The sequence below is a fragment of the Dermacentor variabilis genome, chromosome 2 (assembly GCF_050947875.1).
Source record: "Dermacentor variabilis isolate Ectoservices chromosome 2, ASM5094787v1, whole genome shotgun sequence".
Taxonomy (NCBI): domain Eukaryota; kingdom Metazoa; phylum Arthropoda; class Arachnida; order Ixodida; family Ixodidae; genus Dermacentor; species Dermacentor variabilis.
Window position 1 is genome coordinate 148,558,900 of NC_134569.1, and position 22,940 is coordinate 148,581,839.

General features: G+C 45.3%; 1 protein-coding gene across 2 annotated transcripts in view; it reads left to right on the forward strand.

Moving 5' to 3' along the window:
* LOC142572836 (bcl-2-related ovarian killer protein-like) overlaps positions 1–22,940 on the forward strand; it is a 208,038-nt gene that overhangs the window by 154,716 nt on the left and 30,382 nt on the right. For both annotated transcript variants that reach the window (XM_075682224.1, XM_075682223.1), the window contains exon 2: positions 16,414–16,671. In XM_075682224.1, coding sequence (XP_075538339.1) covers positions 16,414–16,671 — 258 coding nt within the window. The remainder of the gene's footprint in view (positions 1–16,413; positions 16,672–22,940) is intronic.

The window sequence follows — 22,940 nt, forward strand, 5'->3', positions numbered from 1 at the left end:
ATCTGTAGCCTTTATTTCTGAATCTCTCATAGAACAACGTCAGCTGGGGGGTGTAAATATGAAGTAGTGAATGAATGAATGAGTGACTCATCCAGTAAAAAATAAATAAACAAATAAATAAATAAATAAATAAATAAATAAATAAATAAGTAAATAAATAAATAAATTCATGAGTGATCTCATCATGATATCACGCGCAGTAGTGTGCGTGAGAACGCTATTTGCTGTAGGCGGTATAGCGTGGCGGCAGACGCTCAGTTGTACCATGGGGGCAGTCTGAACTACACTTGTCTAGAGTGGCAGAGTATGGCTGGTTACTGAGTTCCAGACGTGTTTGTTCCCTAACGCTAGCATTCAGTATAGTGCATGATTATGCGTCGCGTTGTCCCGGCGTAGGCCAGTGCTTCTTTTCTTCTTTCTTTCTTTTTCGTGAGAGATATCGGCCAAGTGAGCTGATTGACCACTCTAGACAAGTGTCACTCACGCTGCATGGCACGTTTCTTTGGTGGAAACAGATAAAAAAAAAATTGCAGCTGTTGGTGTCCCTGTCGCACGCGTTACAAGTTCTCTGCGGATCTGGAAGTGCGGGCAAGTTGTTGGTCATCGGGCTTCTGTTCCATGCAGATATCTGTACCTTGATTGATTGTAATTAGAGCGTAGTCTTTTGACTTCACAGCTGTCGCGCTTCGCGACGATGTGTTTTACTTGATAGCTATTGTTCTGCTGTTTCTTTTTTACTTATAATGTTCAGTATACATGACCGCTTTTTTTCTTTTTGCAAGTATCTTTTCCCATTTCTGTTATATTACCGAGGGTATGTATATAGTTCCTGATTTTGGGTTGCTCGTTTCTATACTATCTGTAGAGCAATCACTGTATGTTTAAACAATAATAATGCGGGCTCGCATTCACAAAAGAACGTTTTACGCCAGAACTGCTCGCATAAGATGAGAGACCAGTTAATCGTAATGTTGGAAATAACCTTAGAAAACAAGGATGGTAGTAGGTCAGTGCCAAACATTACATACGAACGAAAAAAATCGTGAATTTGGGGCGTTATAACGTCTGGGTATTCCAAACTGTTTCTATGCCATTTCTGCAACCAGCCCTCCTCGCACCGACCCACGTCGCCTGTCTGTCACGCGACACCATGAAACCCGCCAAAACTCACAATCTGACGCCACGTGTGCGCACTGATTAGGCATGATTACACTGCACATAAGAAACATAATTATTTACAAGTTTACGCCTATTTCGCCATTAGTGCACCGCTATTGGTCAAAACCTCTAGGGCGGCGCCTTCATCGTCTGTCTGTCACGCGACGTCTCAAAACAGTGAAACCTCACGATGTCACAGTGAAGTGTGCGTATTAAAGATGTCATTAATGTGCCGAACGAAACTGAATATTTTTCGGAATAGCCGGAGACTGCCCCGTTCCAAAAAGAATAGCAGACGCGTGCCCGCCGATCTCTGAGGCACTGCCTACTCTGAGTTGCCGGGGAGAACGAATTTATTTACATGCAATAAAAATTTTTTCATGGCAGTATGTAATTGCCAAACCCTTTCAGCACGTATACGACATCACTCGGCCAAGTCTTCTTTGCCGAGGATCCGCCTTAACGCCATTTTTAAGCTTTCGTAGCGACCTGCCGCGATTTTCGACCAGCTACCGCAAGTTAAGCAAGGTGAAGCGGATAAATTCCAAACGCCGGCACCACCCTCCTCACTCGGTTATCAACTTTCCACCGACACGTAACCTCTTCACTTCCGCGTGATTCTCGCCTCTTGTCAGCCAATTGGACGAGAAAAACTTGTCAAGGTAGGCAAAGCTATTCGCTTTGAAGGTAAACGAAAGCGACCTCCTGCAAACGAGGAGAGCGTTTGATTGGGCTGTTCAAACAACGATGGCCGCCCGATGCTCGTGCCGGTGTTTACGCAAGTCTGACATCCGGAGATAGGAATAAAAACCCAGTGCAAGAGTTTTACGCCGTAGGGCCCTTGGCCCCGGAAGCTGAAGCGTCTCGGCAGTGACACTGCGCACGTTCTTCCTTGCGCAGCACTTGCACGTGGCTCGTCTACGCGGGATCGTAGCGCGGCATGCGTTCGCGCTTGTTTCGGAGAGAATACAGACCTAGTCGAGGGAACACTGGCGATCTCTACCATGCCCTCCACATGGCGTTTTATTTGTTTGTTTATTCAGTACTGCAAACCTTGTACAGGTCCAAGCAGGGTGGGTAAAAAAGAGATGCTTACAATTCACAGTTTATACAGATGCTTACTGCTTTACACCCGGGAAATAAAATCCGCCAAGCGCGGAGTAACAAAACTCCGTCGCGAAAGTACATTCCCAGCGAGTGTCGCTTTCCTGTTAAATTTCGGTTTAGCCGGATTTTGCAGCGATTGCGATTTGAACAACGTCCACCGTATTCCGCTTGATTTTCCTGCTGGCGTAGCCGGTTGTTTGATTTTCGTATTTCCCGTGCTGCATCACAAGCAGAGATATGAGGGAAGTCACTACGACTTGCTATTTCTGAATTCGCGCTCAAAAACACAATCACGGAGCCAGGAAGAAGCAAAGGAAGATTGGTGTCATTTCTGGGGCTCGCAAAATACAATTTCCTTTGAGCTGACCGCTAGGGACAGAGAAAGCAATAGATATGCAAGGTAGAACAGCAAAACTTAGATATCCCTAGCAGCCCAGTTTAAATTTCTCGTTTCCGTTCTGCCGGTGGCATGTGTAAGATGGCTGTTTTAATAACACCGTTGGGCTTGCTGTTGTTGAATGCATGTAATCGAGTGTCTCTTTATATTTCTTTGCTGTGCATCAGAACCTGAGCCGCCTTTGTTTCGTTTCAACGGCGCTGTGCTCATTCCGCGTACCGCCGAGGAACAAGCGGCATCGAATTCCGGCTATTTTACAGCGCCTGTAAAAGCTTTTCCGGATTCAATTCCCATGGGACTGCATAAATTTTGTCGGTATTAGTACATTTTCTTTTTTTTACGTCGCCTGAGAGTTTGTGCCGCCATCTGCACCGACTTTTCTCGCTTTCTTTTTTTGTCTGAAGAAAGAAAACGATTACGAATGAACGAACGTATACTGAAGAGAAGTAGAAAAGCTATTTCGCCTCATTAACTAGCTCCAAATTGTATTCCTGTTCCTGGAAGAGTTTTTTTTAATAGAACATTTCAAAATACAACATTTAGTTTTTGTTAATCTGGAAAGATTGGAGTTTGTTGGTTTCATCTCTTCGGGTATATCTATTAGTATACTTTAACTTTAGCACGAAGCGACGTATTCTGTTCTGTAAAGTGCGTGAAAAACGAATAGATTCAAGAAGAAAAAAGAGAAACTGAGAGAATGCGCAAATTGTGCGATGCATACGGACACACACCTCTCACGAGCACACTTGCACCTGCATTTGCTTAGTCCTACATATGCCACTGCGCGACTCGAAGCGTGCACATACAGTCTCATGCTACGTAGCCATGGTGCGCTTCGACACAGCTACTCGTGGGTTCGACTCGGTAATCAGCCCACCTGTTGGGAACTGGAGCGTCGCAAAGCGTGCGAAGGAAGCTAATCTTGTACGAAATCGAGGACGCGGAGCCTTGATTTCGGCACGAACAACCTATATGATACCCTGAATTGCGGTGCGGTTATGTGTATACGTAACGGGGCCCACGTGCGAGAATAAGGACTCGACGAAGTTGAATGCTGAGGCTCCATTAGCGACATGCCACATCTGTGGCGAAGTCCTGAAATAGAACTGATGATTTTGGAATTGTGAGGGGCCACAGAGAACGACAGAACATCCGTAAGTCACGGCTGCTCCTGAAGACAATCGTTTCTGATGTTGAAGTAACGTGATGCAAGCGGTATTATATTGCGAACTTTGAAAATAATTAGGTTGTGCTTTATTATTTTGTGCTTGGAGCATTTGCAGCGCTCTTAGGAATAAGTAACATGTAGAATTAAAAAGCGGTCGATCGACACCACCTACAGAGGCGCGAACGTCTCTTTAAATGGACGCCAAAAGGAGCACTAAATAAGTCTAGGCTTGTGAACTATTCCTTAACAACTTTGATTTCATTCGTTTGACCTAAGAAGGTTAATCGTAAAGGCCAAACTATAGTGTTTGTTGCCGTTTTATTTTTCGCCGAGACTTCAGTGCCACTGACCAATCCGGTGTCGCGGATTTTACGGTACTTTTTCGTATAAGGGCGTTTTGGCGCTGGAAAAGTTACGGATACTTGCTGGTTTGAGTATCTGTTTCGTTTAGGACAAAATGGTTCTCATTCTTTACCGCTAAAAATTTGGGCAGAGACGCGCAGACGCCATTAAAATTTCTGTCATCGTAGCGAGTTCGCCCGGGAGATTCAGGGCGTCGTCGGCATCCATCTTTCGTTTTTGCATCCATTTCTTCCTTACGGAGCCTGTACTCACGGTAATAATGACCGCTTTGTTAATGCGCAGCAGCATAATCTACTAACGCGTCTTATAGTTTACTAATATGCGTTATTAATACCGTGACAGCTGTTACACGCTGAAAACTGGTTTGCTTCGTTCTTTTCTTCATTCCGTAATGCCGGCGAAGGCAGTCACCATCATCGTGAAGTTATCCTAAGCTTCATTCTCACCCGCCGAAAAAGTTATCGTGGCTATTAGCCGGCGCTTAGCGGAACTCTTTGAACGGACCGAGTTAACTCACCTGGCGCCAAGACGTTTCATTGCATAAAAATGAGCAACCTCTGCCGAGCACCCCCTAAACGACCGCGTCTGCTCCTTTGATGCATGCAAGCAGGTGCTTCTAGCATGCCCACGTAAAAAAATCGCGAACGTGAAGCACTCCGTGAACCACTAACGACTCTGCCGTTCTCGGCTGGGCGCTGATCAGATGCGCGGGTGGGGTGCGAATGAATAAAAAGATGGCGTGTACGCGAGGCACATCAATCAGTGCAAGCGTCTTGGTGAGTATCTGCGGTAACTAAACGTACGCCGAGTATCGTCTAGCGGGCATCAAGTCCGCCGTTGTCGTGTCACCGGCAGATGTAAATAAATTCAGTGCGTCGATGGAGTTACCGTATATGGCTTCCTGCAGTAAGTGTACGCTTCGACATCTTCGACAGGTGGAAAAGTACCCCAGCCGAGCCAGGTGTTGCAAAATAATCTGACTGGGTTGTCTTCGGGAGGGCTTCATGGCCTCGTCTTTGTTCGAGTTATGTCTCACGGGCTGTCTTGAATTGGACATAATTTTGGGACATGGGGGCTAAACGTCGCTTACGTTAACAGCGTATACGTGTAAGAAAGTAACTCCAGAAGTGTCTTCCTTGTTTGTTTTATGGAATATGTACGGTGTTTGCTTCCCTCTTCCCTAACTTAGTCTCAAGTCTGCAAGACTTAACTGTTTGAGAACCACACTGAGATTCGCTATACCAGCCGTTATGCCCAGAGCTATGCATGCAATTTTGCATTTTCTTCTCTATTTGTTTCCCTTGAACTGCTTTACGTTCCCTGGCAAGATTATCCAGTATCATTAGGCAAAAGTGAAAAATGGGCGAGTTGGTATGGAAACATGGCTAAATTCAGAGCGCGAACCACTGGGACACAAGCTAAGGAATAAGAAAAGACACCTTGGACACGGCGCTTGCTATGGAACAAGAAAACACAGGACACAGCACTATTCCTTAGATTTTGTCCCAGTGGTTCAAGCTCTGAATTTAGCCTTGCTTCTAAACCAACTCGAGCGCTTTTCACGTTTTGATCAATTTAATTTCTAGTTCAAGGGGTTCTTTCCCGTGTCCTAACTCATAAGTGCCGTATCCTGTCTTTTCTTGTTCCTTAGCTTGTGGCCCAGTGGTTCGCGCTCTGAATTTAACTATGATCACTAGGCTTGCGTTGTTTGCAGAACATCAGACAGCGTCCTGCATGAAAGTCTTAGCCGTCCACTGCCATGTTCAACAGAAGACAGAAAGGAAAAAAAAGAACTTATATTTACATCCTTTGCTGCCATGTTCTCGACTGACTTATCTGATGGCGATATTTGCGGAAGCGCGAGGAACGCTTGCTTGCTGTTTTCTTTCTTTGAATGTCAGTTATATGATCGAAGAGGACAGGGATGCAGCAGGATAAATAGGTGCATATCAGATTTGCGAAAGAGGGAGGAAGTAATTTTCTTCTGGTGCGAGTCCCCCACGTGATCTGCGGCTGTGGTGAACGAGGTCGCAGGTTTGACTGCCGTCTGTGTACCGATGGCAGCTGAAACTAAAGAACGTTTTCGAATCGGGCAATGGGAAGTCTGCTTGGAAGATCCTCAGGTGAATGGTCGCTATTATTCGCGAACACTTAATTGCAGCGTAGTTTATAATCTCCCTGTTACTCTGTGCTGGTAAAATGAACAGGGTTGTGCGAATATTTAAAAACGTCAACTGCACCCAATTAAACATGAAATTGAAATAAACGTACGGTAGGTTTCCACTCCTGTGGAAAATGTATAGACATAAAACGTGGCAACTTGCGTAGTATAGCAGGCTAAGTCGCTTAGGTAGCCGTACATTACAGGCTGTACGGTGATAATTCGCGCTTACTGAAGAGGCCGGTGCATGTGAGGAAACTACTTGTTTGCTCCTCATGCGCCATTTGTATTTTTAATAAACAACGCTTCATAACGTGTTATTTAATGATGAAAACTTGCTTACTTTATGAATACTGGGATATGAACATCATTTATATTAATTGTGATAACGGCTGTTTATAATTGAAAAACTATCCGAAAACTTTTCGATGTTCGATTCGGTTCGCTTTGGAATTATTCGGTTCGTAGTCGATAATTCGTTCTCAAAAATCACTATTCGCACATCCCTAAAATTGGGTGAGTGATAATTAAGCGAATGAATGAATGAATCAGTCAATTAATCTGAAGTAACGCTTCATTGTACGTCTAACTTTCCTCATAGCTTCCGCGACTTCATTGTCTATTGTATTCATGTGACTACGTAAAAATAAAAAAAGAATTCAAATCCCACAGCGCTCTTCTCTTTCCTTGCTGAAGGAGGGAAAGCGATGAAATGAAATGTCAGTAATGAAATTTCCTTTATGTAACGAATAATCTTAACAGAACGAGAAGTCCTGAAAAAAAAAACGTATGAAATGACATCATGTGTTTCTGACACACAAGCATGATGGCCATCTTAGGCAGCATATCCGCAGCAGTAATCCAGTGGCTATGATGTCGCACTTCTGAGCTCGAGGTCGCAAATTCGGTACCGCTGCCACGGTGGCTTCATATTGATGAAGCCATACGCAAAAAAAAAAAAGAAAAATCAGTTGTGTGCTTGATTTAGGTGCACGTTAAAAAAACCCCAGGTGGTCAAGATTGTCCAGGGGCACTGTAGATACGGCGCCCCTCTAACAAGATGTTTATTTTGGGAATTCAAACTTAAATTTAAATAAATTGATTTAATCAAGGCAGAGCAGCCAATATTCGGAATTGTCGCCTAACTTTTTTCTGCTTTATCATCTCACGTGGTCGTACTGCAATATTTTCGTGGTGCAGTTCATAATATTTGTACCGCCAAGAGCACTATCGAGTGCTATTATTCGTAGCCAACCGAGTGCAACATTCCTTTCGACATCACAACACCGTCTCTCAGAAGAGGAAAAGGGACCGAGAGATGATAGTGAAAATACGCAGAGACACAAACGCAGGCGCGTACTCACTTCCTGCTGCATTCGCTAACTTGTCGGCGTCGGTCTTATGGGCTGGCGTCGTGCCAGCGATGGCATGAATGGGAACCGCTGTGCGCGGTTGTGCTGCGCTGAAGAGCGATGGTTATGGATTGAGCTCCAGTTGGTTTTCGAGGCCACGAGTTGGACTTGGCAGAGGAGAAAGAAGCCATATTTAGAAAGAAGAAAAGCGTAGAACCATCTTTGGCTGCGCTGTAGAGGGTGTATACCTCTTTCCAGCACTAAAAAGAATGCAGTGTACGCGTACTCGCAGTGAGACCTTAGCGCGCGCGTTGAATGTAAAATGTACACATATGTAGAGCGTCAAACGCTGAAGCCATTTGCTGGAGGCTTCTTCTAAGTCAGTGCACATCTGTGACAGGCAAAAAGAACGAAAAAAGCCAGCTCTTGCACCGAATTATAGTGCCGTCGCCTGCGTAAAATGGGTGCACTATACATCTGCGTTGATTCACTCACGCTTACTCGCTACAGATATGCCAATGTATTCTCACACTCTTATTACCTGCAGTAGTTTCGATGCCTCGATATCTCTTACAGTCGCCTCAATAAATTCTTACACGCTGGGGCCGTGAAATTAAGCCCATTCCAAGGAACACTATAACACAAAGCGAGAGAGAAGGAAGTTTAAGTGAAGGACAAAAAGGGCGGATGTTTACAATTACACGCGAGTGTGGGAGAAATGTCCACGTTTCTGCTGCTTGCTGCAGCGTATTTGGGAGGCGTTAAGTTTATTTATTTACTTTCTGTTTGGTGAGGGTTCGCGCGTTCCTTCCTTTTTTGCCCACAGACAGGAGAGAAAGCGAACACGACAGGGGCGGTACCTCGAACTGATTTTTTTTCTGGTAGAGGCCCAAGAATAAATATACACTCCTAAAAAAAGAGATTATAGAAAGGTGCAGTGAAATCTGCTGCAGTCACAAAATTTACCACCTATTACCACCACTTTACTAACTGTTTAACGCTTTCGATAATTCAGACCTACGGCAAGTCATGCCTTTACTAAGCAATTGGTATGTTTCACAGACCGCTTAGTAAGAGCTAAGATATACCACCGTCACCTGTAGTTTATTGTTCTGTGCAGTCACGGTCTTAATGTGACGTTTAGGTGAACTACATTTTCTATCACTACGTTCAATCGGTGCCGATGTCCTGTGTTTTGTCGCACACGTGTGCCGACTATACGTTATACAATAATACTTTCATAACTTTGTTTATTCATCCAAACACACAAATGACCACCGGTAGAACCTGTTATCCCAAAAAGTCATGGCTATATACGCTCATGAGCTGGCTCGTAGAAACACATCACGTACAGTATCCCGATCATTCTATCGTTCGGCGAGTTGTTCCCATTTGTCGTTTGTTCCTTTCCATACAGCGCAGTTTGCTACACGTGGCCCAATGTTCCTTTCATTACCCAACATTAAACTGTGTGACCAATTCTGTCCTCATTTTCCTTTTCTTTCTTTAAATGCGTAAGCATTTCTGTGCCTACACAACAAGGAAAAACCTGCGCGTCTGTCACGTAAAACAAATCGCTACAAAGGCCAAAAAAAAAAACAACCTTGGCGGTGGTACGACCCCACGTTCAGAAGCCAAGTATCCTACTCACTGGGCTAAACCCCCACTTTCTTTTCTTTCTTTATTGCATGGAAAACAAAACTGAAAATATATTATAGAGCGAACATCGGTGCACACTCAAATCTCGGGTAAACACACACATGCGTCCAACAAGTGGATCCAGTCAGGCGGAGGGTTCCGCGCAGCGTACACACTTTCCACCTCAGCTGTACTTTCGCGATGGAATGACCTGGTAGCTCGCGGGCTCTCGGCATGGCGATCACATAGTCTAGATCTCCATAGGCCGTGTATATTCAGTACCATGAACATATCGTAGGGAGGAACGCCAGTATCATTAAAAGGTAGAACCCTAGTTGAGTATGGCGTGATCTCAATGTCCTTTCTAAGTGTCCATTAGAGAATGCCCCCCCCCCCCCCCCCCCCCGAGAGAGAAATATAGCATCTCTGCAATCCGTGAAACAGTGAGCTATGGTCTCGGCACGTGGACAGAGTCGGCAGTTCGTCGACCACGGCACAAAGCAGCCTCTCGAGTTTAACCAAGCTTTAAAAGTAAGTGTTTTCGAATGCTGATTAAAGAAAAATATTTTAACTCCGAGAGGTACACACATTTCACGGATCCGCCTCACTACGTCCTGATAAGTCCAACCTAAATAAGGTGCATGATACGAAGTATCTGGGAAAATTGAATCCAGTATTGCAACAGAAATTGCCTTTCGACTCGCAGTGAAAATGTACTGCAGGCTGAATCTAACTTCCAAGAGATGAGTCAATCACCTCCTTGAGAAACCCCCAAGAAGCCCGTGGGACATATTTGGTATCTGATGACTAATGTGGTAATGTCATCGTCATCATCATCATCATCATCATCATCATCATCATCATCCTGATTACGCCCACTGCAGGGCAAAGGCCTCTCCCATACTTCTCCAACTACCCCGGTCATGTGCTAATTGCGGCCATGTTGTCCCTGCAAACTCCTTGATCTCATCCTCCCATCTAACTTTCTGCCGCCCCCTGCTACGCTTCCCTTCACTTGGAATCCAGTCCGTAACCCTTAATGACCATCGGTTATCTTCCCTCCTCATTGCATGTCCTGCCCATGCCTATTTCTTTTTCTTCATTTCTACCACGATGTCATTAACTCGCGTTTGTTCCCTCACCCAGCCTGCTCTTTTCTTATCCCTTAACGTTACACCCATCATTTTTTCCATAGCTCGTTGCGTCGTCCTCAATTTAAGTAGAACCCTTTTCGTAAGCCGCCAGGTTTCTGCCCCGTACGTGAGTACTGGTAAGACACCGCTGTTATACACTTTTCTCTTGAATGATAATGGCAACCTGCTGTTCATGATCTGATAATGCCTGATCTGGAGGCCATCTATTGACACTAACATGATCTAGACCGTCGTGTCGTCACACACAATGGAAAGCGCCCGTGAAGCGGAACAGCGAGTTTACGTAAAAATCCAGGACGGTTCACAAACATGCCAGCCTACATAGTGTCTAGGAAAATGAGAGCGGTTTTTAGGACAAGACACGTGACGAGATTAGTAATTCCAGCGAGTAAGTACATGGATGCGCCGCTTTCAAAATTTAAACTTTTAACATAAAAGTCGGCAATGAGAACCCACTCAAAAGCCATTATTCCTCTGAGCTGTATTCGACTCTCAGCCGTCTTTCATGTGAAATTCCTTTCATATAATACACCCCCCCCCCCTTCCCCATCACCACCAAAAAAATAAAGCGTCAAGGCAGCCAAGCGTCATCTTTCTCTACAGATAAAACTTATTGATCCATCATTTCTCATATCACCGTCAATGTGGAACCGTTTCTATAGCGTGGTGCTGTTCTGAATTTGAGTTCTTGTCTTTCTTTTCTTTAATTATGCGTTCGGGGGTGAGCACAGCAGCTGCTAGTAAGACGAAATGGTAGTCTAATATTTTGTCACTACGCCCACTACTACTGAATTTCTTACTTAGTTCTTGTGAAAGTGACATGGCGGCAACCATATTTACTAACCTGCGCTGCAGATATTGCAGCGAATACTTGTCATAACTATTGACAAGGACAGGGTGGGGCGCTGGTGTTCCTTGAAAGTGTGCCTATGGAATGCGAAGCATGCACGATAATGCTATGCACTGTGCTTGCACAACAAGAGCGCGCAGAACAGTCTATTGTGCCGGAGCTTACATAAACATATGGAAGCACTGAGGGATCACGCAGCAGTTTGCCGGCTGGATTGTACATTGCATGCGCAGGTTCTTTACGTTATGCCGGGTGATCATTTTCAAATTTCATGGAATTTTGAAAAATGGCCTGTTACAGATATCATCATTCTTGTCGTTGAGCAGGATTCTTTGAAAAGGCGCACATAACTAGCATGATAAATTGAAACACATGTTCAACTAATCAACAATAATAACTAATTAACTTCTTACTTAATTGCCTTATGCTACATATTAAGTTACAAAATGTAGCCGGGGAGTTTGCAAGACAATGCATCCACTTGAAATAAATTTCCAGGATGACATCAGTTTTGAGATATTTCCCAAAGTGTGAGACGAAATACATGGGCGCTCCAGTTTCTTTTGTGCTTCATTGCACAAAACAGCGTTTTGTTAATAAATGTAGGTGAACCAACAGTGTAGTTTTACGGAGAATTTGATCGCACGTATCTCGAAACTGATGTCATTCTGGAAATTCCTTCCAAGCAGATACGCCTGACAAACTCATGGACTACAGCTTGTAAATTTCAATATGTACCGTAAAGTAATCATTTAAGAAGTTAATGAGTGAATTTTCATTAATTATTTAAATATCTCATTTCATTTGTTGTGCAAAACAATGTCCGTCTATCTGAACAACCCAGCTCAAGGACTAAAATTGCGTTATCTGCAATAGACGATTTTTAAAATTCCATAAAACTTGAAAATTATAAACACGCATACTAAAGCGAAGATGTTAACGTAGCTCACATATACTTTCCGCTCTGTGTATAGTGTTCACTGGATTTATCATTTATTAGTACTAATGTCAATCGACGGCTATGGCCACGCATTTGCATATTTGAGACGTTACGAGAACTACTACCGATTGCAGTAACAGCAGCTTAATAAAACACTTTCCTCGGGTGACTCTCGTTCAAGCCAGGTACCACAGCAGCCGCACTGACTGTTTCTTCCCTGAAGGCCTATAATTACGAGCCGCGCTCAAACTTCCCGTCTTGAAAAGCCCATGCGAACTCTTCCTTGATTCTCAACTTTCGTGACCAGCCTCTGAAACAGGGATGCTGGCATTTCTCTGTCAGTGCGCCTACTTCCTTCTTGAATTTCCCAGTATTCACCACAATCATCATCAGCAGCCTATTTTTATGTCCACTGCAGAACGAAGGACTCCGCGGTGAACACTGATTACACCTGTCTTGCGCTAGCTGATTCTTGCTTGGACGTGTAAATTTCCTAATTTCACCACTCCAACTAAATTTATGCCGTTCTCGACTGCGCTTCCCCTCCTTTGGCATGCATTCTGTAACTCTATAGGTCCACCGGTTATCTACCCTCCTCATTACATGACCTCCCAGATCCATTTCTTTTTCTCTTAGTGTCGACTAGAACATCGGCTATTCCCGCTTGCTCTCTGCTTCACCCCGTGCTCTTTCAGTCTCTTAACGTTACGCCTAACATTATTAGTTCCATTGCTCTTTGCGCGGTCCTTTATCTGTTCTCGAGTTTCTTTTTTAACTTGCAAGTTTCTGCCCCATATTTTAGCAGCCGTAGAATGCAGTTATTGTGTAGTTTTCTTTACAACGACAGTTCTAAGATGCCATTCAGGATTTTATGATGTGTGCCCTATGCAGTAGCACCCATTCTTATTTTGCTGTAAATTTACTTCTCATGATCAGGGGCGCTATAACGTAAACCTATTCCAAACTTTCCTATTCCAATTTTGCAATCAACCCTCAGCGATTGGTGAAAAACTTTTTTGGACAACCCCTACTTCACCTGTCTGTCACGCGACGTCATGAAAACCGCGATAGCTCCCCATCTGATATGACGTGTACACACTCACTATGCATGATGTGACCGACAAAGTAAAATAGTTATTTCTGATTCGACGCCTTTTCACCATTAGCACTCGGCTATTGGTAAAAAGTTTTTCGGCTGCACCCACTTCATCTATTTTTCACGCGAGGTCACAAAACCGCACGAACCCACCGCGTCAAAGTGACGTGTACGCGTTAAAGATGCATTAATATGCCGAACAAAAGTGAATTTTTTTTCTGAATAGCCGCAGGCTGTCCCGTTCCGGAAGGAATAGCAGATGGCTGCCGCCGATCGCTCAGGCACTGGCTACTCGCACCTGTCGGAGAGCCTGTGTTTATTTGCGTTTAATAAAACTTTTTGCGTGGCCGTGTAACGTTTTAGAGCACTTTCGACACGTTTACGACCTCGTTCTGCCAACTCTTCTTTGCTGAGGATCCGTTTTAGTGTCATTCTTAAGCTTCCGTTGCGTGCCGCCGCGATTGTCGACGAGCCACCGCAAGCTAAATAAGAGAAAGTGGACCAATCGCAGACGCCGGCACCACGCTCTTGATCCGGTTATCGATATTCACTGGAGTGGCTCGGCCCCATCGAATTCCTTTCCACTTGAGCATACATCTCGCCTCTTGTTAGCCAATTAGATAAGACAAGCCGCTCAGCGCAAGCAATGTTATTCGTTTTTCAAGCAAACAAAAGAGACCTCCTATGAACAAGGGGAGCATTTGATTGGTTTGTTTAGGCAACCCTGTGGGTGACCGCCCGATGCTTGCGTCAGCGGTTACGCAAATTTGACGTCAGGAGATTGGAATAAAAACATATTGGAATAGTTTTGCGTTATAGGACCGCAGGGTCCCCTGCGAGTTATGGAACTACGTAAACGCACTTCTAGAGGCTCTAGATTCTAGAGGCTGATAGGCGGTTATCAATTCTTGCTCCTTTGCCAGACTATTGAATTTTACCTTTGTTTTCTGTATATTAATCTTCAACCCTACTCTTACAGTTTCTCGGTTAAGGTGCTCAATCATTTGTTGCAATACATCACCAGTATTTTTATAGTTGTCCTCAGCAGGAATGGTACGTCGCGTATGAAGCTGTTAAGTGGAACCATCCATCCGCACATTTTCTCCGTTTTTCTCTATTGGTGTTTCCTTCACCCTTGCGTTTCACTTTTGTGTTTTATCTATGCTTTTATGTAATAACTATATCATTGCATTAAGCAGTGACACTTTGCATGATAAAGAACGCGAAATAGATTGATTCTGGCAAGGTCTCAAATGTGAGTTTTCCTAAATTGTTTGATATTATGGTGCAGGCCAGGGATGGAAAATGTGTGGTCTACTCGTGGGTCCAAGTGCGGCTCAGGACTTCCTGGCCTCTGCAATTCCCCCTCCGCCCTTTCCCCCCATATTTCTGCATCTAAAGACCATTTACCCTTATGTGCTAGAAGAGAGGCCCCGCACACGGGCAGCCAAGCTTGAAGGTGCTTATTCACGAATGGGGAAGCACAGTGCAGTGGCACAATGAGCAATTGCTGCATAAGTGGCATTCACAGTGATCGTCAGCTTTGTTGGACGAAAAAAAAAAAGTCACACCCCCTTTATACTGCGGCTCTTGACTAAAGAGGTTATTTCTTATGGCTATGTGCATACGCCTGTATGCCACCTTTGGTGTACGTTTTCTTCGCAGGCGCTTCCCTATTCGCCTGTCGTAAGATAACAGACCGCACGCACACACACACATGCTCACAGATGCACGCACAAGCACACATACACGCACAAGCACACATACACGCGCACGCACACACACAAGCACACACGCACGCGCGCGCGCACGCACACGTACATACACACATGCACGCGCACACACACATGCACACACACGCACACACATGCACGCACAAGCACACATACACAAACGCACTCACACACAGGCACACAGTCACACACGCACACACACACACACACACACACACACACACACACACACACACACACACACACACGCACACACACACATGCACGCACAAGTACACGTACACACACACATGCACACACACACACACTCGCACGCGCACACAGACACACGCGCACACACACCCACACACACACACACACACACACACACACACACACACACACACACACACACACACACACACACACACACACACACACACACACACACACACACACACACACACACACACACACACACGTACGTACGTACGCACACGTACGTACGTACGCACACACACACACATACACGCGTACGCACACACGAACAAACTCACGCACACACACACACACACATTCGTTGCAATTTGCAAAGAATAGTAAATTTTAGAATTGTTTTCGCGCTTTGCCACAGTAACTATTTCCTCGGTACTACCCGAAAGATTAACACTGGCTCCAATACTTGAGATGTCAGAGTAGATTAATTTCGAATGAGAATCGTCGATAACCCAGATTTTCTTAAGGGAGGAGAAGTGCTCGTCGACGACCGGTTTGGCTTCACTACAACTACGAGAGTGGCCTGCATACATGTTTAACAATGGAGAAAAAGAAGCTGAACCAAACTGGGCGTGATACGCGCCGCACTATAGGACCTTTCTGTAAATTTTTCATTATAATTAAAATATTATTACTTGCTACAATAAAAAAACGTATCTGAGTAGCGTTGTGGTTTACCCGAACAATATGCCGTAAATTTGTAGCGATCGGCTTAATTTTTTTTTTGCTATTTCGTACCTTCGCGGTCATTGGCTACTAGGTCCGCCACGCCATATATATAGTTATCGCTGGGTGGGGATCGACCACTCAGCGTGTCGGTGCTGCATTTAGTCTACCCGCGCCGGAGCGAACCCAGCACGACGAAGCTGCGGCAGCAAGACAGGCGCATAAGATAAGTGCGTAAATAAGTACAAATAGGTCAGAAATAAGCGCATTTTCTAACGTCACCTGCAAGCGAAACCCAGCCAACTGTCCGCATTCTTGTGTTCGCGATTGCGTCCCAACCGTGTTCCTTGCCCCGCCTCTCCTTTCGCACGGCAGACGGTGACGGGCAACATCGGCGTTCACGCGCTGCCCTCGGAGACGGCCGTGCAGAACGTGTTCGAGGCGGTGGCCCGCGAGCTGTTCCGCAACGACATCTCGTGGGGACGCATCGTGGCCCTCTACTCGGTCTCCGGCGGGCTCGCCGTCGACTGCGTCAAGCTGGGCCACCCCGAGTACGTGCTAGGCCTCGTTCAAGCCCTGGGCCTGTTCGTCGAGAGAGACCTGGCCACGTGGATCAGTCAGCAGGGCGGATGGGTGAGTGGGACCTTCTTTCTCTATCTTTCGTTCCCCATCCCTGGGCATTTATTTGGCGGTGTCAGAGGCTGAATTAAACAAAACATTTTAAAACTTTCCTTTTGTAAAAGCTGTTTGTCATTGGTAGCCCGCCTTTCTAATAAAATGTCCGTCATCACGATTGGAGGACATAAGCTCTTACGATCAATTATAGGGTAAGTACCTTTTTTGTGAACGCGAGACCCTGAGCGCGTATTTACAAAGCTTTCGTTCGTAAGTGCTCTTTCCGAGAGTCAGCCACCTTCACTAATATTATGATGATAGATAAAAATTTTCTCTCACGATCGAATATAGCGTAGGGGAGCTTTTGCTAACGCAGGAGCAGTTTTGTTTGTTACTATTTTGACATCAACGAAATGACATGAAATACGCACCGGCTACATTGATCGCTTTCTATTGTTCCTAAATAAATGTCACGGTGTATCATAGTATAATGAAAGTACCGCCTGACAATTAGAGCAATAGTGGGAATAATGGTTACCACATTTCCAATAGACAAGTGAAATTCTGGGGTTTTACAAAATAATTAGTACAACGGCACTAGAAGCTTATAGCCTCGCCAACAGTGCAAATGCGAGCAATAGCAAAATGTGAGCCATGCAACATGTGTATCCACTCATGGCCACAACGTGATTAGACAGGATGTGTGCACTGAGTGATTACACCTAACAAAACATAGCTATTGTTCTGTATAAATTTCTTAAAATAAAGTTTTTTTCAGATAGCGCTTTTTCGTCATGGGCCCTTCGTTATCGCCGATGTCAGTCGGTATCAGTCCGTATGTATATAACACTGTGTCTCATACTCCTTCATTATCGTGGCAGCACTCAGATTGCGCCTTTATTTTATCTCGCTGCATCTTTAGTATTGCATACTGAACGATGCTCCAGGCTTTCTGCGCTACTGCGGTATACCATGTGTCCCAACTAACGTAAGCCAAACCGCTCAACAACAACAACAAAAAAACTATTTCAAACACAAGCTGCAAGACGTAATTATAAGACTTACAGTGTTCGCTCATCAGAGTTCTGACAGCCTAACACCGTAGGTCTTAAAATCGTATCGCGTATCGCATTTTTCAAATATCTTTTTTTGGCTTAAGTTAGCCGGGACACCTTATATTACGAAATGATCCGCTTGAGTCGCGTAGTGTTCACTTTCGTTACAAGGTACAAGTGCCCCTGATGTGTATGGACACTGTCGCGCATTCAGACTGGTTACCTGGCCCCATCAAGGAGACTTGTCGAAATATGGTTAGACGTGCCGGGTTGGCATCGTAACCGGCTGACTAAGCTCGTCCTTAAATTTCGTAGGCAACTTCAAGAAGTTAAGCCGATAACACGGCATGACTTGATCACGCGGTTAGATCTGCTTGCCTTTGGTGCGGAGAGAGAGAGAGAGACAGAGAGAGAGAGAGGAGTAAACTTTATAGGAAAGAGCACAGTAGCGTAGGTAGCTCTTCCGCTGTGCAGCGGGTGTTCCCCACAGTCCAGGAGTCCAGCATCCTTAGCTGCCCATCTCGCTCGGTTCACCAGGTTGAGCTGGTTGGTCGAGTCGGAGCTGGACGGCGCTACCTCCAATTGCCATGTGGCGGGATGTGTTATGTGGGTGTGAGCTGTGGTGTGCTTACGCAAGCCCATACCATGTGGTAAAGCGTTGGGCATAGATCGCAGTGTGGGTAGTTATATGAATACAGCGCAGAGTGTATGTCGTGGTAGAGAGTCAAGTGTGGATTTGTGTTTGTTTGGAGTTTCCGCCATATTACGGAATCCTCCCGGGGCAGAGCATTATGAGTTGGTGGTAGTGTTCTTTGTGAAAGGCGATACTGTTGTAGGATGTGTGTGTAGATTAATGGTATGGGCTCGGGGTGGAAATGCCCGCCGTGAGTCTCTCGCAGCTCCCGGTGTGCATGCGCTTGGGCGTAGGCGTGTGCCTGCTGATTGCCGCGTAAGGACTCAAGCCTCGGGGTCCACACGATTTGTATGCATGGTGGGAGCTGGTGCACCCCAATCAGAATGCGATGTGCGGCCCTGGAAATCTTGGCCCTGGAGAAATTTCTGCATGCCGCGTGGGAGTCCGACGGAACTATGACGCACTCCCAGTGCGGCCTCGTCGTGATGGCTAACGCTATCGCTACTTCCTCTGCGTCTTCATTGCTCACTCTGGAAACCAACGACGGATTTATTTCTGTCCCGTGATTGTCGACTACGCTGGTGACAAATGCAGTGCTTCTTGATGTGCTGGCCTCGTCTACGTATAAGCTATTGGGGTGGTTCTCATATTTCGTCGCCGTCTCATGTCTCATGTCGCCGTTTCGTCTCATGTCGCCGTCCGATGTGGCAGGTCGGGTGCATGTTTCTGGGTGCGGATATTCATGGCACTTGGGCTTAACGTGCACGCGATATCTCATCATGCGATGTCTCTCTGCGCTCGCCTCTTCAAATGAACGTGCTTAGGCGTAATATGACTATTGACATATATGACATATTGTATTGACATATTGAGAATATGGCATATATATATATATATATATATATATATATATATATATATATATATATATATATATATATATATATATATATATATATTATGCAAGGTGTTCTATGGTAGCCTTTTGTTTGGCGTCCCTCACACGTCTGCCAAGACTTGCGTTCACCTAACGCGCAGTCTGACACTGCCAGCGCACTTGATCCTGCTACGGAGACAGAAAACGGGAACAAAGCGATCGGGCATCGCGGCCGCCTTTCGCGAGCTATAGAAGTTCGCCAATATTTTATGACCTTACCGAGGAAGAAGCGAAGAAGCGCCTGTCATCCGTACTGCGCAGCCCTAAGACGACGTTTGAATGGCAGACGCCGTGCCAAGAGGAAGCATTTGGCGAGCAGGATATTCGGATCATCGTTATCGGCACTGACACAAATGCTGACAGGTTTGACGCAGGGACGTACACATGCGCAAACTGTTCGCTGGACCGACAGCCCGCGCGCTGAGCAATTCGAAGGTTTTGACAGGCAGGAAGCTATGCGAGGTCAGCGCTGGCAATATTGCTTGCGGGATTGTTCTTTTATGCCTGGCTACAGAATTGAGCAGGTATTCGCGTTATTTTCCGCATTTCGAATAACTTGACAGTGGTTAGGCTTATGCACTTATCAGGACCCTTTTCTTCCAGTTCCTCTAAGTTAGCGCGGCTGTAGTGGTGGAAAATCGCCTTACTAGATGCACTGATGAAGCGAAACACACACACACACACACACACACACACACACACACACACACACACACACACACACACACACACACACACACACACACACACACACACACACACACACACACACACACACACACACACACACACACACACACACACACACACACACACACACACACACACACACACACACACACACACACACACACACGCACGCACGCACGCACACACGCACGCACGCACGCACGCACGCACGCACGCACGCACGCACGCACGCACGCACGCACGCACGCACGCACGCACGCACACACACACACACACACACACACACACACACACACACACACTGAAGTACGGTGAAGTATGGAGTGTGTGTTTTTCGTTCATACACTATTATCGCAAACACCTTTATATTCACTTAAATCGCCACGTTTGTTCACCGACTGCTCTTCCGGTGTACTCCTTCGTGGGTTTCTTCAAGATAATGCAGTGGCCCTGCAATTGATGGCAATTTCACTATTAGCAAACAATACAAATAGTCATTCTGCTTCCTGTCGACGGCGAAACTTCTTAGACACACAGATTAGGCAGAGCCACTCTCTTTACATTGCTAGGTAATGGTGCAGTTCAGTAATGACTTGTCGAAAAATTTCGTATGTGACATGTCTTTCCTATATATAGAACACTATGATCGTACGAGATCACATACGTATCATATTACATGATGGACTAGATTACATGTGCATGTGGCATATTGGCTTTTTGATAGGGTTAATCTGATTTTCGTATGGAAGAGGCTTTAATTTTGATATGGTTAATGTATCAATGTTTGTTTGAAGCGTTGCCCGAGTTACACTGTAGCAGATGAAGGCGATGTTATATATATTTTGCATCCCAAGAAAGGTTTTTTTTTTTTTTTTTAGAATACACGTTTGAAGAGTGGCATTGTCCATTGTGAGATCTTTCTGTTGTAGCGGCGAAATATTTCAGTGCCGGAGGAACCGATGAAGTCTTCTGATTTGTTTTTCCATCACAACGCGAGCGTCCTGAAATCGCGCAGTGACCGCGCAGTGCGACGTCGGATGGAACGTGATATTCAAATGTGCAAGCTGACTTTACGATTAAGCAGCGTTACATATAAACGAGCGTTGCGTAATTGCCCATGCTTGCTATTAGCAGAATCCTTCAACACATTCGAGGACTCTGCTATTAGCTACTTGACCTGCTCTGGGTTGGACGAAGGAATCTCTTGCAGATGAAACGATCCCACGGGCCCTCTCCTCATGAGTGTGCGATGCAGCTTAAGCCACAGAACAGCTGCTGCGTTTTATGGAAGACTGTACCGGCCTTTGTGGCTGTCTTTTTTTACTCAATGACAAACTTAGGAGCGCGTGTGCGCATGCGTGCATTATCTCTTCTTCATTCCTTCTATTCATGTTTCATCTTCCTGGGAGCTAAATGGCTGCCAACCAGGTCCAGCCTAGCCGACCTCCCTACCTTCTCCTCGCCGTTTCTTTCTGATTCTCTCTCGCTCCCACGAATGCAGTCCCTGCTTTGGCCAAACATCCTAACCTGGAATTTAGTTCTTCTAAAAACTCCCTAACTGCTGCAAAAAGAAAAAAGAACGCACTGTTATTCATTTGTAATCGATAAACGTTAAAGGATGGGACGCTTCATTATAGGCGTTGACTTATTTTCTTGCAGTATTGTACGTCTTTTTTTTTGCGTTCGCGAAGAAAAGAAAACAAAACGAAAGGTTTACGGAAAATACTACAAGCCGCAGGCCTTGACTCTTTTCTTAACTTTCGGCTCGCCTCTCACTCACCCTTCCCCATGCTCCTCGTAAGGTAAGGAGCCGTTGGCAAATGTGGCTATGGCGGCGGGCAATTTTTTTTTTCGTGACGTCTACTAAGATTATCATAATCGGCGGGTTGAATTGGGTTATGATAGTCGATCGGCGGAAAACGACAGGGTTTCGACCGCACAGGTTGGAAGGAGGTCGCAGAAGCACGCCCATCGGTAGTTTGCCTCCGCTTTTGGGGGTTTCATGCACAATGATGCCGTGAGGCTCTGTTCAAGTAGATTAAAAAATGCACAGAAATACATACGGCACTCTCACGAAAAAAATGCGCACCAAGAACAACACTAGAAGACAACCGAGCATGCTCGTATAAATTGGTAACGACGTGCTTTAGCCGGCTTAGGTTATTTTCTCTTTGATGATTTCGCGTACAGCCTTCCCTTGTGCGTCGCCTAATTTATACTATAGTAAGTCCTTGAGTCGGTTTTGTTGGCTCCTTCATGTCACGATTGTTTTTCGCATTCTATGTTATACGGTTTCAGTACGTTAACGAGTCTCAAATTTGACTATGCTTGTGATAGCATGCCTCATTAACGTCCGTGCCATTGAATGTGGCGGTTGTCTTTTGACACCCAATCTGTGTGGGGCGCAGAAGGTTATAGAATTAAATTACCCAGAAAAGTAGTCTCCTGAATGGAGCAGTGAATGACCCCGGCGACTCCCAAGTGCACGTTTCTATAGTGAGTTGCAACTTGATTACCTGTGGCGGTGGTAAGCGAAGTTTTGTTGAAGAGGCGGGCCGACTATGATGACAACGGTCGTGATAAGCGTAACGGAATGGATGAAGCATATTGGCTTGCTGCGGGCATATTGTCCAAAGCAAGTCTAGTGCCGAGTTTGTAATTACTGTCAAAAAACTTGTTTTTATGGATGTGATTACGTAGTATAGCGATTACAAATTCCTTATTCTTGTAGTGAAACGGGTGGCATCAAAATCAGCTGACGGAACTATGGCCTAGTGAATAAACGCCGTAATCGCATTTCATAGCACCAAGTGTCGTGAATGATTTGTTGTGGTGTTTTTGCCGGGCATCATCTTGATGTGTCCGGTTCTAGCCTCTGATGATAACAAGAGAGCTAACTGAGGACTAGCACTGCCCGCTCCCGCTTGAAGCTATGGCATTAGTTTCCTTTTTTTTTTGTCAAGGAAATCTG